This window comes from Acromyrmex echinatior, chromosome 14, assembly GCF_024713525.1.
Source record: "Acromyrmex echinatior isolate Ae372 chromosome 14, ASM2471352v2, whole genome shotgun sequence".
Taxonomy (NCBI): domain Eukaryota; kingdom Metazoa; phylum Arthropoda; class Insecta; order Hymenoptera; family Formicidae; genus Acromyrmex; species Acromyrmex echinatior.
Genome location: NC_141865.1, coordinates 1434659 through 1453718, shown reverse-complemented (window position 1 = coordinate 1453718; position 19060 = coordinate 1434659). Strand labels below are relative to the sequence as shown.

Below are 19060 nucleotides of genomic sequence, written 5' to 3'. Positions count from 1 at the left end.
ATTTATAAATGGCACTTAATAAAAATTAATATGTCATTTCTCACTTCTAATGTCATGATTCAATATGGTTATGATAATTTCTCAGGAACCTTAAATAATTCAATGTGAATTATATATATGTATACTATATATATGCATGCGTATATATATCATATTTATAATCATTTGAATTGTGTGCCGAATTGGTTTTCTGGATTTATAAGCTACGGTCCACTTGATGCTGCAAATGCTTCGAAGCATTTTTTGATTGGTCAATTAGTAAAATTCTTTTTTCTGATTGATCAATCAAAAACTTCGAAGCATTTGTAGCGCCAAATGGACCATTATCCATTACCTGATTAAGCATTGAATTATTAAAAATTGCTTGTCAATTTAATTTAATTTATGATTGTGATAGTTTAATTGCGATAGTTTAATTAATAATTTATAAGTCTGGAAAACCAATTCGCAGTTTAAATGATTATAAATGTGGTATATACACATGTATACAATTTACGTTGAATTATTTAAGGATCCAGCTTTGACTATTATAAGCATTTACTTTCTTCGTATCGATTGTGTTCTCATATGTACGGTCTAAGATTTTAATTTTTTTACAAGATTTTAGTAAACACTAAAATAAATGTGTTCTAACGAAAAGTATTCCAATATCCTCGCATATAACTAATAATTAATAATAGAATTTGGAGGGAAACGGACTTCCCGAAGATTCACTGACTCTCGGACATAATTCATTGTGGATCGCGATTAGTAATTACAATAATATACTGTATTACTACAGCATTTTACAAATTGATATGTTATATTTTCATCAATTTATTGTGTAAATTTGTATACAAGTTCGTGTATAGAAAGATATTATAAATATATACGATACAAGCACATAAAATATACCATTAATGCTACATATATAAAAATGTTGCAAAATTACTTGAATACTTCGGTAACATTGTTTTGAAAGCTGTAATTTCCAAACAAATTTATGTGACATAATTTATTTAGCACACACTTATCACAACACAATGCAAGACATTGTGCAATTTTACATTTTGACATCTTACATCTTTGAGCAATCGTTTTGTAACGTCATAGATAAGATGTTCACATTGCAAAATTTTTATGATAAACTGCATATATCTTACTATGAGGAACAATAAATGAGAACATTCGCAGAAACTACCATTATACATATATATATATAGATCACGTCATACGTGTCATGCGTACGCTAGTAGTCTTATATAATTTAACATAGTTATCAAGCGATTGTATAAGGCATACAAATTTTATTACTCTTACTATGAAAGACTTGTATCACTTTTCGAAAATTTCGTTACCGTTTTTCTTATGAATAGCAATCTCAGCCGTAACATTAATTCGTTCCTCTTAAATCTTTATCTAATCCCATACGCTTATTATAATAAATTACCAATGCAACGCATATTCAATGATCTCAGTATTTGCAGATAAGGTAATGCATCTTAACAATATAATTACAATATGACTTATTTTATTTTTAATGTTTTTGTAACATTCGAATATTCATTGCAGTTGCAGTTCATATATTGTATATATATATATAATAAATTACAACTACTTTATTTCAGGCAGATTATAGTTATAACGCACATAGTAAAATCGAATATTGAATATTGTTTCGTATGTCAGGCTGTTCCCGGTGAAAATTCTTTTTAGAATTGTTTATGTAATTTATCTGAATTTCTCTATATAAATTGCTGAATTTTTCAAAAAATTTCTATTTAATTTAATTTTTTTTTTTAGAAAATCACATTTTTTTATGAGTAAGAACACTGCGTTTGGTTCCACTAAACGTTAGCAACGCTCGCGTGTATCTTATCTTTGTTTAATATTTGATGACAAGAAAGATCCTAAAAAACCTTTTAAAAAAATATACATACGTCAAGTGCATAAAAAATATTGCAAACAATATTCGATGTTCGCTATAATCCAGTTGATCATTTTAGTTACTTTCTGTCTACTTTATGTGCTTTGCGTGATGAAATACTTGGCTAATAGCATTTATTTCTTATCCGTTTTTTATGAAAAAGAATATAATATTAGATATTTTTTTTATGCACTTGGCGTATACTTTTTCTTTGTTTAAGAAGGTTTTTGAGGATTTCAACTGTTTTTTGAAAACGTAATATAGAATTTTAATCTTCTAAAAATAAAGAGACAATAATAATAATAATAATAATAATAATTTATATTTATTGAATATTAGGTTAATAAAATGTAAAAATAAAAAATAAAATTTAATAGCCTTCCTTTCATCCTTTCTCTCTTTCTTGTCCTCTTTCGTGCCTTCTTCTGCCCTATCTTGCCTCGACTCTCTCTCTCTCTCTCTCTCTCTCTCTCTCTCTCTCTCTCTCTCTCTCTCTCTCTCTCTCTCTCTCTCCTCTCATTATGAAAGCATTTTAACAGACAAAATGGTTTATATGAGTGACTGAAACGGTTTGAAAATATAAAATGATCCCTTTTCAGGACCCAATCTCCAGATCTCGACATTGACTGCACCAATTTATTCGGACTGGTCACAATCGAAAGATCGTGCTGGCATTATATGATCATGAAAAATATTAGATTTTTTATTGCAATTTTAATTTCTAAGTAATTTTAATCGAAAGTTGTCGATGTCAAAATTCGGAAAAAAACTAGTTAGCGTCGCGAATTTAGCAGTGGCACGAATATGTATACGCAACAACGTTCACGCATCAAGCAGTCAAACGGCCCGTTCATATTCAGGGTTGCCACAAAAAATGAATTTTCAAATTCCCTGACTTTTCCAGGTTTTCCAGGTCTGTGGCAACCCTGATATTTTTATGCACTTGACGTCGGGACGCTATTACGTTGCTTGATGAAATGAAATGCTCGCAAGCATTACAAACATTAAGTGGAATGCACCCACAATAGATCTCTCAGAGAACCACCTCTTTCCGTTCAATTTTTAATTATTTTAATGAATTTTTTCACATTTTAGTATCGGTTTTCTCATACAGTTGTAAGTATTTAAAACATAAGTAAGTAATTAAAAAAGTAGGCCATTATAAATTTGTACACAAAAAAAGTTTTGTGACTGAAAATAAGACTTTCTTTTCAAATGTTCGCCATTTTTAAAAATCGATATTTCAAAATATTCATATGTATATACGTTTCTTTAGTAAATACTATGTCGAAAATAAAAATTTTTGGTTTTTGTTTCAATTCCAACAGAGATCTTCGTAACGCTGATTTGATAAAAGAGCAATCAGTGTAACAGTTCCAATATCATTATTTTGTTTAAAAAAATGAATATATAATTTTATTCCTAAAGAATTTTATTATAAAAGCTTCAAACAAACTTCTCATTACTTTCATTTTTGTCAAAAAACGTTTCCAAAGTTATCTATGATTTTAGACTATCAAGGCTAACTACTCAAAAAATATTAAAAGTCTATATCTTTACTAGAATTTTTTATACATATGAATTTTGAAATATTCTAAGATTTCCCATTTTTAATTTCTGAAGAAAATTGATACAATCTGAAAACGTTCAAAGTATTTTTTATAAATCTTCTTAAATTTAAAGTATAAAAAGTTCTTGAAAATATGAGAATTTTTTTCACCGGGAATTATTGTAAAGAATATATATGTATACATTGTTTTCACTGATTTAATATAAAATATATATGTATGTGTGTTATACACACATTAATCGTAATAATTAGGACAGTCATATCATTACATATACATTATATATGATATACAATATATAATTAAAAAATATTCTGTTTGTATGTGTGTAACTACTGCAATACGACATATGAAATAACTATTAATCTTTTTTATATATATTTTATATTTATATATGAACTATGTCCATTTCTACCAATGTAGAGATTAATTTTAATCTCAGTTTAATTTCTCTCTTTTTTTTCCTAATTCATAAAAATAAAAAAATAAGTTCAATCGAGATTAAAGTTAAATTTACATTGGGAGCAACGGTCATTACCTAACGAAAAATATGCTTAAGAATATTGTATATGACATACAGCGATGTGCAAAAGTATTAGACACTTACAATTTTCTCGCATTTTACAAAAAGTTAATATCTCGGCAAAAAAAAAATCTTAGGGAGGTTTTTGATCACGCTTCTTACATCAGTGTTTGAATCTTTATAAAAATTTTTTCTAAAATGTTTTTTAATTTTGAAATCAAAAAGTATGGAAAAAAGACAAAAGAGAAAAAATATTGTATTGATTCGTATAATTTTTTTAAAATTTTTTTAAAAACTTTATTCGATTATTAATTTTAAAAAAGTTTTTACAAATAAAATTTCACATAATAAAAAATACAATATTTTTGTGAAAAATTATTGTACAATTTTTTTTCAAAAAGTATTTTAAAGCTTAAGAAACCTTTAAGATACTTTTATATTAAATTTTGTTTGCTGATGTTTTATTGAATTATAACGCTTTAAAGTAAAACAAAATATTGCAAAGATATCAATATATTTTCTATTTTATGTAATATTTAAGAACAAAATATCGTAGACAAAAGATTCAAACAGATTTAAAGTCCTATCTTTATATTTTAAAATGCATTAAAACCTCTCTGAGATTTTTTTCGAGATATTTAATTTTTCGTAAAATCCGAGAAAATCGCAAGTGCCTAATATTTTTGCACATGGCTGTATATTCTTTTACAGTCGATAACTCTTGTATTTGTACTTATATAATGTGAATGTGATCTTCATACTGCAAATGCTTTGAAGTATTTTTTGATTGATAAAAAAAAAATCGTAAAATTTTTTCTTCTGATTAGTCAATGAAGCATTTTCAGCATTAAGTGGATCACACCTTTTAATTGTATGAAATGAGAATATTACGAGCAAGATAGTTTCTGAAGTTCCTTTTTAAATGTGTTCAGATATTTTATATCTTAATACTTTAAATATGAATTATGCTAAATGTTAAAAAAAAAGTTGAAATGCTATTTTTATCACAACACAATAAAATGCTTTTTTGTCATGTAGAAATATATAAATGAAAATTAAAAAATATGAAAAAAAAAGAGATTGGCAATAATGATGTTTTTTTCCTGATAAAGACAGGAGGAACAAACGTAAGCAAAAGGAAAAATATATTTTCATAGAAATCTGTCCCTGTTAAGAAAAATAATTATTTTATATTAATAATTATTGTAATCTCCTGTAGCACAAAGTTGCACAAAAGTTATTTGCATGTTGCAATATTGAGATTAATCTAGATAAATTCTTTCAGTGGGACACGAAAAATAGTTTATATAAAATCATTCAAAAATGATATATTAAATATATACGTATGAAACATGATTCTATGTCTAGCATGTAATATGCGACAATCATATTAGCAATCTGTGAATTACATGAATAAAATTGATACTTGCACCATTTACAGCTTTGCAACAAACGATATGGCTTGAATACCGTAAATAGATATATAAATGCAATGTAATTTTCATTACCCTACAGGCTATACAATTCCATTCCTTGGAGGTGTAAATTTTACTAAACGCGTCAGCATAGTGGTGATGCATGGAATTTGTTTCTGCCGATGCATAGCCATGTTGTCGGGCGTGTTGGACTCAAAATCCACGGCAACGCGTTGGCATACAAATGTTAGCATAGTCAATAAATCATAACGAGTACCGTTATCGCGTAATTCTATGCACAATGCTTGCATAAACCAGGATCCACGGCTGGTGTTCCTCCAGGAATAATAACCTAAATTTTGAATATTTAAGTCAGGCAATTTGCCTTCCACAGAATATTAGTTTTTCATAATGATTTAATATTCAGACATAATAATACACATAATACCTGGGATGGTCGAGTAGGCAATGAGAAAGTCCGCTTGAGTAGGAATGCGAAATATCGAGGACGGATATCCATCCGTTTCGGTACGCTCTTTAAGAGTAATGCCCGAGTCTAGCTTATCACCCTGGCAAGCTTGAATAAAGAATAACTTAGGTTTACCAGCAAGACTCTGGCATTTATCGGCAGTAAAATAATGCCATAGAGAATCCGCTTTGTATGCACCATCATGAGCATAGACCAATCCAAGTTCGCCGTGACTTAATACAGCTATCACTAAGCAATCATGCTCAGAATGATCCATTTCCGCAACTGTGAAAACAATAATTTACTCGTTACATATTTTTATTATATAATATTTTTATAAAACAACGCTTTGACGTTTCCCAAACAGTGACAATTTTTCTTAAAATCCCGCATATAATTTTTAGGGATTTTTATGTAATTTCAGAATTTATTTTTCTTGTAGTTTCATAACTTTTCAGAAATTTTCTCAGATAAATTAAAATGTAATAACAATGTGACTGTATACAATTATATAGTCTAAAATTTTAATAACTTATAGCGAATTCGGTAATACGCATTAATACATATAAAGCCATTGTACACTGATTTAATTATTACGTAAAAATAAAATGCAAATATTCAAATTATATTTATTATTCGAATTATGTTTAATGTATTTCGAATTATAAAACAGATTTTACTTAACAACATAATAAGATGTATTGAGGATTTCATAGTTTAATTCGTTTTTATTAAACATCTATATTTTTACATCAATATGTGTGCGATGGCTTTAATGTACACCAGTTGAGTGCATCCAATCAAATTCGCTATTAGTTAGCAGCCATGCATATATATAATGTAGAAGTCCACTCTTCTGAATATAACTATGAACAATCTCAGAAATCAAATAATTATTTTAAAATCGTTCGACATCCAAAACCTGGACATTCTCACAATCGAAATCATAATTAAAACAATTAATTTTGTTTCCGCAACCACTAATTGACTAGTTCCATTTTATGTGAGTGCGGTATTCATATATACAAGATGTCCATAAAATCTAACCCAGGCCCTATATCTCAGATATGTAGATATGGAAAAATGTTTATACAAATTTGTAGGATATTAAGGGGGACATGATGAAAATATTAACCTTGATTATCGATACAACGATATATATATATCAAATATTGATGGTTTAACATGTTGCTGACAAAAATTTATTCAATATATCAACTTGAATTGTAAAATTAATAACTATATGCAAAGCTCGTCGACATGCTTTCTTATTATATAATTTTATTAAATGCTATCTCATTTTTGTTAATCTGTGAACAACTTCATTGATAGACTGCTAAACTTATCTTCAAAATGAAGATAACTATGGGTATGATCAATGCGATGTTGCAAACGCTTAGAAGCGTTTTAATTGGTCAGTTTGTAAAATTCTTTCTTCTAATTAGTCCATCAAACGTTTCAAAGCATTTGTAGCGAGACTTTGACCACAGCTTATATAAAAATTCCCAAGATATAACAAATTCAAAAATATAAACAAATGACAAACGAACAATTGGAAATTGACACAGTGAACGGTGTGTAATTCAGCTTTAAAAAGACTTTTCTTACATAATCAAATAAAAAATAGGTTTCATACGCGTTTCATACATGTTTCGGCTAGCATTTTAGCCTTCTTCAGCAAGTAGCAACTCTTACGATAGAACCATGCAGATTTATTACAAGAACAGAAGTTTATAAGGTAATCATTGTGCGACAAACAATTCTCTATTAGAGAGCCAATCTCACTAGTTACCAAGCCGGATAGTAAAATGACTGAAATTTTTCAGTTATAATAAAATAAATAGATTCGGTGAGAAAATTTTTTTTTTAACGGAAGGTTATCATCCTACAATGATATAACCGTGGACAGAATTCGCGTGAATTTTTGTCAAGATGTTGATATATATGAGACCTAATCAATTTTAAGTTTCATATCCAGAAACTTTTCGACGGTAGTGTATATAAGTTAAATAGTTATAATGATAGTAATTACAAGAAATATAATAATTATTATAATATATATATATAATGATAATTATAATAAATATAATTACAATTATAATTACAATTACGATCATAATTATAAATATAATTATATATTTTTCTCTGTACATCTGTACACTATCATCTGAAAGCTCATAATATGACTCAGGAAGGTAAAATGTTGAAAACATATTATCCTGCTCTCAGAATTACTCATTGTAAGACAAAGTAGTTGATGTGCTTTGGGGCTGTTGAAATGCTATTATATAATATTCTATAGAAAAACTGAAAAGCTGTAGAGAGGACTGTCTATAGATAAAATTATGATTCTAAAGTCTCTAATTTTATATAATAGCATTCCAACAGCCTCACATCAACAGCTTTGACTTAGTTAACAAATTAAACAATAAACATCTCGGAAACAATTTTTGTTTACTTTCTTTACATGTGGTTTCCCTTTTTATTAATGCACCTACCGATCTAGTTTTGGAGAACATTTCTTTGTGATCGAGCTTTATCTCGAATCAAATTAATATAATGAATGAAAATGAATTCCTGGGGGCAATCCGACTCGTCTTAAACTCAACTTTTTTTTAATTTGACGATTACGTATAGCGGCAAAAATTTGGCACACCGATAACGTTCTCCCCTGTCTCCGGTTGTTGTCGATTTAGTCATACAAGATTTGGAAAGAGTGCTGGAAACATTTGACCTTGAGATATCGTTTTATTACAGATACGTTGATAACATAGTTATGGCGATAACGCTGACGATGACTCAGACCATACTAGAACGATTCAACTCTTATTATCCGAAATCTACAATTCACGTTAGAAATAGGCAATAATAAAATTAACTTGTTAGATACTGCCATTATCAAACGAAAAAATTATTTTCGATTGGTATCAAAAACCTACTTTCTCAGAGAGATATCTCAATTTCTTGTCCCAGCACCCTTTGAGTTAAAAGAGAGGTATATAATTATGAGTTAGTTAGGTAGAGAGATTTCTTCATTTCACATCCGATGTTCTATCAAAAAAATTTGGAATTCATCATTAATATTCTTTTGAATAATGATTATTCACTGAAGTTTGTTTTTGACACAATTAATAATAGAATTAAGGGCTTGATTAGCAACAAGAAAATTTCTACCATTAAGGACAATAATTCTTCATCAGAACTGTTGCTAGAAAACTATGGTTTATTATTCCATACATCAATAATATTTCTGATAAATTCAAAACCTATTATTAAAGATTTAGGCTCCAATCTTTTTTTTTTAGCATCAACAAACTTCAGGGAATAATCAAAGCCTATAAGGATCCTCTTCCCAGATCATCTAAAAAGAATGTCTACAAAATTTCTTGTAATAACTGTAATGTAACTTATGTTGGACAGACATGCAGACAATTAAAAACCAAAATCTCGAAACATAGATACAAGAACCATATCCGTAGAAACGTCTACTCTTTCGGTTATAACCGAATAGGTTACAGCATGATCACGATTTTAATTAAATAGGAAGAAGTGGATATTTTAGATACTGAGCGCAACTATAATAAAAGATAATGTCAGAGAAGATATATCAAAAGACAAAAGAATAGCATTAATCGACAAATGAACACTGAATTTTTTGATCAAGTTTATTGTACCTCTCCTCAATAATTTTTAATAGATATAACTTGCTGACAAAAATATAGCTTATACATACTATAACTCATCAGTTATTGTTTACAATAATTTATTCTCGTGACTTTAGTGAAGAAATCAATTATACTTGCCAGTTGAATTTAACTTTCAGACTGAACAGATAGTTTCTCAATATCAGAATTGTAGTAGTTTGACAAAATGTAGAACACTGTTTTTAATCATATTCTCTTTTGTATTTATATTTGTATTTATAATTCACTGACTAACTATATCACATATATATCAACATCTTGACAAAAATTCGAATTATGTCCACGGTTACGTCATTATGGGATAAGTCTTCCCTTCAAAAAAAAAAAAAAATTTTTTTCTCACTAAACTTATTTAACCCTAGTATGGGTTTAACGTAACTCTATGCGATTTTTTACATTGCTGTAACTTTTTCATAATATAATTTGAAAACCCGGATTGAGGCTGAAAAAAAACTTTAACTGTATATACATAGATATGATAAGCAAGAGTTTTTTTTTTGCGTTATTCTCGATGTGAGAATGCACGAAAGTTTAAAGAGGATACTTGGGACCCACATGTGATTAGCCTATAAGTTTTCGGTGTTCTGAATACCCCTTTATTTTTTATATTAAATATACGTTTACTGAGTTTCAAATAATATAAAAGTAGGTACACGAAAATGTAGAATTATATTTCAATATAATAAATAGTAGAAATTTTCTGTCAGTCTTCGGAGATCGCTCAGGGTGGATTTATTGCTTTAGAACGAGTGTTGCATCATCCACTAAACTAAATCTTAGCCTAATGAACATGTACATGTTTTTTTCAAAATGCAGCTTACCTCTTTCTAATTGTTTGACTATATCCTTTTGAGTCAAATTGTGATAGTCGTTTACTTCGAAACCAAGATTTTTCAGGGTGGCTTTTAAATTTTCACAATCAACATTTGTACCACAACGAGCATTAAGATGCGAGACAGTGAAAAATTCATGATTGAAGATAAGAGCTAGACCGCGCTTCGAATGATTCATATTATAGTACACTTCATAACGCTGGGTGGGTGCCGATTGAATTACATTAGGAGTAGGAACTGTGCTGGTTCTGAAAAAAAAAAATTTTCTACATGTTTAAGTTAAAAAGAAATTAGAATCCAGAATCAAATTCAGAAAGTATACACACGCACACACGCACGCACGCACACATACTGGTCAACAAAATTATCACATAGGTAAATTTATATCAAAATTTCGCATAAATTCAGCGTAACTCCGCGAAAAATGGTCACATTTAAAAGTTTTTTTTTTATTTTCAACGGTAAAGTCCGCATTTTATGAAGCTTTCAATGGATTTTGAATCTATTCTTACCCCTACCTGGAATCTGTTCAAAAATAAGAACGTGTTTTTTTTTTAAATTTACATAGTTTGGTGGAGTAGATTACATTCTATGGGTGGAGTAGATTTTTTTTAATAAATAATAATCATCGTAAAGTATGGACTTTTCTCTTTCAAATAAAAAAAATAAGTTTTATACATTTTTTTTTCGAGGAGATACAGTTTATCACTTACCTATGCATTTTATTCAATTACCACCAGCATTAGCATTAGTGCACACCACGAGGAGATTGCTGGTCTTACACGAACGCGTGTATGTGTGTGTGTAAGGGGTGGAGGGGTATATTCTTTAAAATACTTGCTCTTTAAAATTGTATATTTCCGCCTCATCTTCAGATCTCTTGTAAATGTGCACGCATATTGATGCAAACTCTAATTGAAGCCTGAGGAATTTCTCAATTGTATTTGATGCAATGCTGCTTCAAGTTGCTGCACCAATGAGTGCGGATTTGAATCTTATTGAACATGAGATGAGAAGAAGATTATGAAGATCAGAGGAACACCCAACAAATGTGCAACAACTGAAAGCAGCATTCTATCGAATATGGAAGGAAATTCCTCAGGTTTCAATTGGAGCTTGCACGCATCAATATGAGTGCACGTTTACAACAGATCATTCGAAGACGAGGCGGAAATACATAATTTTAAAAAAGCAAATATATCCTCACATAATATACTTCTCACACGCGCGCAAAATTGGATCAGCAACCTCCCCATGCGCATCGGGTAATGCTAATGGCGGTAATTGAATAAAATGCATAGGTCAATTTGATACACTGTATCTCCTTGATTATCATGACATTTAGAAAAAAAATTTACTCCATCCTGTAGAGTGCGTCAATTTTATGTTGTGCGCACGCACACACACACATACACACACAAGAGATGTAACTCTTTCCTATATCTCGAACCAGAAATTATTCAAGTGAGATTTTTGACGAGCATTGTATATGCACAATTATAACAGTATACTAAAAATATACAGGGTATTTAAAAAACACCATTTAGCATTTATATGATATAGTTCGCTAAGGTTTTTTTACTCATTGTCAGTATGATGTAGGATATAGGATGTATGATGTATGATGACTGTCCGAATTACTGTGCCTGTTCCTATTAGTGTGTATTTCATTATTAGTGTGTATAAGTCATAAAGAAAATTAGCACAAATAAATAAGAAAAAATATTTTTTTTGTTAAGTTATTAATACATACGGTACCAAAGATAATATTTTATTTTTTGAGTATTTTAAATATTTTTCGAAAGATATGAGGAGTTTATGTGAATCCAATAAGATACGTAAGATTTTAAGTTTGTCCCTATTAATGTGCCCTGTATTGGAGCTGAGAACGTTGTGTTATGAGTGTACTTTGAAATAAATATAATTGAAATAATGATTTATGTAATATTAACATAAATAATTAGCTTAAATTTATTATCTGTTTTAGTAACTATATGTTAAAATGAGTCAAATGTGGATAGGCACACAAATTGGGGGCACATTAACAGGGCCATCGCCACTTAGAGGACTCATTAATAGAGACAAAAACATGTTTTCTATTTTTCAAAAGCATTATAAAGTATTAACATTTTTTAGATTAAAGAAGTATTATAAGAAAAAGAAATAGTTATAAACCGATATTGATCGCAAGCAGATTATAGGTAGAATTTAAGGTACAATATTTAATAATTAAGGTACAATATTTAATAAGTAATAAGCAAATTAGCTAAAAGGCACATTAATAGGGACAGTTATCCTATTATCCATTATATAAATGTTGAATGGATTTTTTTAACACCCTGTATAAACAATTTCATTTTTTTCACTGTAATAATTAATATCACTTTATCACTGAAAACTGAACACTGCTTTTTCACTTTTTTTTAAAGGAGAACCTGGTTTAGAAGGTCAAAATTTTCGATTTTTTTTTTTTGCTTTAATCAATAGTATTACTTTCCGAAAATATACTCGTAAAGTTTTAGATCGAAATTCAAAATAGTTTTGTAGTTATAACCTAAGAAACAGGTACGCGTCGCGCAGATATACAGAAGGAGCGCCTATTGTAGGGGAGACCTAATAGACTCATTTTTCAATTTTGAATTTTTACAGACAAAATTAAGAGACTTATCAAAAAAATTAATTCTACATTAGTTACTATATACATTTGACTACCTAATGATATTTTAATAATAAGAGGAAACTGATAACTAACTATGAAAAAAAATGCATTTTTCTAATTCCATCTGATTCAACTAACCCCGGGACCGGGGTAATTCGACTAAGATTATTAAAATAAAGATTAATGAATTTTAAGCTACATTTTTGGCTACATATTAATAAAACTTTTATAAAAATATATTTTAAACACAAACATTCGCTTCGCAGGGCAAACAATTCTTCTTTTTGCAAAATTTGTTTCGTGCAAAAACACGTCGAATAAGTCTAATTTTCGAGACATGAGGGAACTAAACTTATAACATTTACCACTAAGGAAAATCTCTTTAAAGGAATAAAATTTTGAGTAAATATTATGAGTCATTACTAAATGAGTCATACAGTTCCATGCTGTGATTAGTCTACTATCCCTATCCGTTTATTTTTTAAAAACATTAACAATATACGATAACAGAGACACATAAACAAAAAAAATCTGTTGAATTTTATAAGTAAGAACTACACTTACTGTCTAAGTAGAAATCAAATATCTCAGACAATTATATACGATAGTAAAACAAAAACTGTAAGAATAAAAATATTTACTTAGATGTATGGTTTTTGAAATTGTGGCATAACTTCTCATAGATGTGTTCGCAACAAGATGTTACAGCATATTTAGCGGCAATCGCTGTTGCGTGCGCAGACACGTTTACGCATGTCTCGAGTATTTTGTTTTTAATGTAGCCTCGATTACTATTCTACTTACTCCTATATTCAAAAACTGGACTGAAACTGAACTAAAAAACATTTTCCGATTACCGTATCAGTCCATTAGCCTACATATACAATATTTGGGTCCGATTATCGGTTTCAATTACGGTCTAGTCTGTTATTGATCCGAGTTACTGCCCATAATAGCTATAACTTGCCGCCAAAATATGAGGTTTCACATTTCGTGCTCCCGCCGTTCCTTCAAAAACTACTTCAATCCTTGTTAGGCTTAAGAATAAAGTTATACTCTTCGCCACGAGCAGAACCAATCGCTACTTCTACAATAGAAGCGGTATAATTTGTGCCGCCAAAATATGAAGTTTCAGATTTTGTGCCTTCGTCCTGTCGAATTCATTATGGAGTATAAGAATCGACTATGAATATCGGACAACAATATTTCTAACAACTTTGAAATAAATGTAAAATAAGAGAAGTATTGTATACGAATGTGATAAAGTAAGTGATGTATGGGAAACTGTGATAATATATTGTAGGTAATGTAGAAGATCTGTGAAGAATGCTAAAGAAATTATGAACTATGAAAAGATGGGAACAAAGAATTAAGAAAGGAATGGAAGAAAAGAGGAGGATAATAATGAGAATGAAAATAATTAGGATAAGGAATAAAAAATAAGAGAATGGAGAGGAAAAGGGTGTAAAAAGTAGACAGATGTTTAGATTTAATTATATTAGCTGTATATAATACAAGAATAAATGGATAAGTGATAGAATTTTCGTTTGTAAATCAAGTCTGCTTCTTGGCTTTAAATATAAATATATTCTATTCTATTGTACAATATCTAGAAGATGTCTTATTAATGACTTTAGATGTTTAATGTCTTTGAGGTAGTAATACCCTAACTATACGAGTCAACGACAGATTCAAACATGTCTCTAAATTTGAAGCAAATATAACGCTATGTAAAATCTAAAAATAATAAAAGTATTTTATATACTTACAATATTAAATCATAATAAAATAAATTAATTTAAGAAAAAAAGAAAACCTCCATATCACGTAGAAAATAAGAGGTAGTTAGGTAGCTAGTTAAGAAGCATAAGTTATCTATCAAAATATTTATACGAAAGAAAAAAATATCCTAACAATTACATTATAAAGGAAAATATATCAAAAGTACATTTTTAGAAAAAAAAAGTGTAAAGCGACTCTCGTGAAGAAACGACAAGAATGCGAAAGACAATCTCCTTATCGGTCCTCGAAAATGTGATGTTGCCATATCTAATAGATGTCCTCAGTTCTCGAGAAAATATAAATGTATAAAATCAAGATTTTTTTATTGACTCAAACTTTACTTTTTAATGTAAACTTTAATAAATATTTGCGGTATTGTTACACAAGTTTTCTCATGAATTTAACTATTTGAGACTTGTTTTTCATTAAATTTTTCAATGTGATTTCTAATGAAAATTTGTGTCGCATCACAGCAAAAATAGCTACACTACAATGGTAGATATAGAAAAATCTGTAATGTTTCATCGGTTATATATCAAAAACAAGACAGTAATTTAAACTCATCTTTTACAGGCATATGTATTAATATCTAAATTACAATCCTGATGAAAATTTTTCTCAGAATTTTTCATATAATTTCTTAGAATTTCTATATAATTTTTCAGAATTTCTCTATAATTTTATAACTTTTTCATATTTTTTATACAAATTGGAACATTTCTCAGAAAATCTTTTCTCAAAATTTTTCATATATGTTAATTATGAAATATCGTAAGATTTTTAAGATTTTTTTGTAAATATAATTTCTGATAAAATAATACAAAATCTAAAAAATTTGAAAATACTTTTTAAAAATTATGGGATGAGAAATTTCAGAATAGTTCAGAATTCACTTGTACGAGAAGTTCTGAGAGAAGATGTAAACTTTCCAAATATTTCTGAGTATTTCTGAAAAATGTTCCAATTCGTATAAAAATTATGAGAAAAATTTTCACTCAGGTGAGACGAAAATTTCAAGACATTCTTGAATAATGCATTTTGGAATATAACTACCTTAAAGGCCAATTACATCGTAACGCTGCGATCGTAAACGGTCGTGGTCCTAAGAAATGAAACTACGTAAACATTGTCTATATAAGATCGTAACGCAACTAATAGCGAAATAGAATGTTAGGGCTGAATAACATTGCAAATATTGCTTTTTTATCATGGAAAATAATGAATCTGAAAAAAACATTACCGAAAGTGATGGATTCGACCTATCAATCGACTTCGCGGTTCGTGGATTAATTAACCTAACTTCATTCTTATTGACTATTGTATCGCCAGACAAGCATAATCGTAATCATAAAAATTGAAGTTAAGTCTCTCTTGTTATGTTATACAAACCAATTACGAAATGCTTAACAAAATTGCTACATGATATATTATATGAAACACTATTCAGCGAAAGATTAATTTGAAATAGATTGAGAGTTGTACATATTCACAAATCGATGGAAGTTAATCCATTCAATGCGATTTGGCAACAACTCCTTTTGAGCAGTCTCCTAATAAACGATACTGGCTGCGTTTGGAAACGTTGCTCGAAATTAATATTAAATATTGAACAAGGACAGATGATGAATCGAAGGAATCAGAAGCATCCGAGCGACGTTTCCAGATATGGCTACTGCTATCAAACAATTTGTTCTACATCTCATACACGATAACGTGTACATCAGCTCCAACAATATTTTCCTTTGTTACGATGCTAATATCCAGTCCAATTATTAGATACATATATATATGTATGTATTCCATCATAATATAGCTAAGTATTGTTAAATTTTGAAATGTAAATAATTACGATGCTTTGTATACCAGATATTTATGACAATGGTTTACATTGTATGGCGAATTATGTGATACGCATGCCTCAAGCCACAAGTAGACGCGAGTGATTCAAGTTCGACTCGTATCAATTCGTATATACATACTTGCCAAATGACCCGAACGCGTCCCCGACATCATCAATCTGCACGCCGTTATTTATGCTGTTGTCAGTAGAACACATATTGTGAATTTTATATTGGCTTATTATCAGGAGAAAGTCTACTTCTCACTGCGCAATTTCTGCGATCGCTTCGTTTAGTTCCGTCTACAAAGAATATATCGAACAACCACAGGCATGCACTTCAATAATACTGATGCTGCTTACTGAAATGTATGGAACTTCGACTTGGTAGTCCAGGACGCGTTTTTCTGCGCATGCTCAGCGAGCAAGTGAATGCATTGGGTGCATCCAAAAGCATCACTTACTGAGCGCTCAGTGAGTTCTTTCATCTGATTGGCATATTCCAATAGATCCGAAAATATAGACTAAACAAGTGCAAGAGCTCACTAATCGCTCAGTGAGCGATTGTAGTACTAAATGCACCCAAGGCTATGTTCAAATTTTCACCCAAGTGTCACCCATGCGACGTGGAGCCGATTCTTTCGAAAGAAAAGAATCGTGGCGTCTATGTAATAACACATATTCCGTTATTTTTGTTCCTTTGACACCCCCAATACCGTGAACTCTCAATACCCATATAACAATGAACGTTTTGCAGACTTTGCGCAACCAATAACAAGTCATTATTTCATTAGAGTTAAAATCACATTAAAATTAATTTCATATAAGATTTTAATATCTTTAATTAATATTTCCAATAAGAAATTCATTTAATTTAATATTTAAATAAATGATGATAAAAAACGAATGTTAAAACAATATTTAAAAGATTGTACGGATTTGTTGTTCATTTCATTTAGGCTCATTCCGCTCCATAGAGATGAAGAAATTTAAAGCCATAACAAAAATTGTAGAACGTTTGTGATTGGTTTTGTTCTCGTTCCGCGTTTCGCTATTTCGCTGCATGAGTTTGTACGTTTAAGCTGACTTTTCATACGCAACACGCTGCGGCAGCAATTTGTAGTTATTGATTAAAAATTTTACATGTGATGACGCACTTTCAATGCAAAATACATTTTTGCCGCATCTCATTGTAGTTCAAATGAGCAGCAAAGAATTCAAAGTCGAGAAAGTCTGCAATATTTGCAAAAAATGTGAAAATTGAATACATTTATAATGAGTACATACAATGAGTACGTACATTTTTATTAAGATTTAAAGTGATAGGGATATTCTAAATTCTAAATGTAATAATTACCTGAAATAATAGTTGTCCAAATTATAACTGCACTAACAGTTACCATATAATCACAAGTTTTTTATACCGAACGCTGATTGGTGAAAAATGGGTGATGGAGGTAGATTTTCTCTCCACAATCGGCTTTTCACCAATCAGCTCTCTGTATCAAAGCCATAGATTTCTATATGTACTACTACATTGTTGTTTCTTTAGGACAAGCTTATGTGAAATGGACCCCGAAATTGTATGATAGTTCTATACATGCGTGATGAATATACTCGAAGGAATGCAGTATGGTTGTGTTTTGCATCAACTGTTCACATGCTAAACTTATAATCATCCAGTAGCGACACTAAACGTCGGCACCTTTAATGTAAGTGTTCTTAGGTCACATGATTCACCGCCATGTTGTAAAGTGTACACAGTAGAATTATGATAGAACAGGCTCTTAAATTTGAATTTCTATTAAGCTTGTAATATGTCTGCCATATTCCATTGTCATATTAAGTGTACAAATCGATACATGCACACTAAAAATTGCAGATCACAAAAAAGTTCACTGACGATACTGATTATACTGTGATCAATATTCTGAATATGAAATGCAGTTTTTCAATCTAATTGAATAACAAAAAAATTTTTATTTAAAAATGGACCATAAATGGACCATAATACTTAAATTATTCAAAATTATAAATAGGAAATTTTTCCAACTAAGTTTTAATCCAACTAAGTTCAAAAAAGTTATAACGTAAAAATAATTGTATAATATAATATATTCTTTTTTTATATATTCTTTTGTTTCTCTTTGATTAGAAATAAAATAAATGATTGACGTAAACACTCGCAAACCAAGTCAAACACAATCCGATATTAGACTAATCACGGCGCGCGACATCGGCCAAGATTAGATTAGATTATCCAATACTTACCCAATGTTGTCTCATAATATTGAGTCTAAAAAGTATCCGCAGTTTTTTATCACTAGATGTGTGTTGATGGTCATATATCTAGTGACAAAGTAC

General features: G+C 29.6%; 1 protein-coding gene and 1 long non-coding RNA gene across 3 annotated transcripts; both read right to left on the bottom strand.

The window, feature by feature from the left end:
* Positions 1-796: 796 nt before the first annotated feature.
* Positions 797-17084, bottom strand: LOC105144642 (caspase-1). Of its 2 annotated transcripts, none has more exons than XM_011053656.2 (4): positions 16839-17084; positions 10407-10666; positions 5861-6166; positions 797-5797 (listed from the first exon to the last, which is right to left on the bottom strand). In XM_011053656.2, the coding sequence occupies exons 1-4, from the start codon at positions 16913-16915 to the stop codon at positions 5514-5516; spliced, it is 927 nt and encodes a 308-aa protein (XP_011051958.1). In that variant the 5' UTR covers positions 16916-17084; the 3' UTR covers positions 797-5513. The 2 variants fall into 2 exon arrangements, with proteins under 2 accessions (XP_011051958.1, XP_011051959.1); XM_011053657.2 differs by having other exon boundaries at positions 797-5764; positions 16839-17082.
* Positions 12873-16832, bottom strand: LOC147907312 (uncharacterized). Its single transcript, XR_015547432.1, has 2 exons — positions 15913-16832; positions 12873-15370 (listed from the first exon to the last, which is right to left on the bottom strand). It is a non-coding gene; the product is annotated as an uncharacterized LOC147907312 (long non-coding RNA).
* Positions 17085-19060: the final 1976 nt, after the last annotated feature.

Coding starts and splice junctions, on each gene's coding strand:
- LOC105144642 (XM_011053656.2), bottom strand. CDS start 16,915: ATGTGTTCTACTGACAACAGCATAAATAACGGCGTGCAGATTGATGAT. Junction 10,667..16,838: donor GCGTTCGGGTCATTTGGCAA/GTATGTATATAC, acceptor TTTTTTTTTCAG/AACCAGCACAGTTCCTACTC. Junction 6,167..10,406: donor AGTCAAACAATTAGAAAGAG/GTAAGCTGCATT, acceptor TTGTTTTCACAG/TTGCGGAAATGGATCATTCT.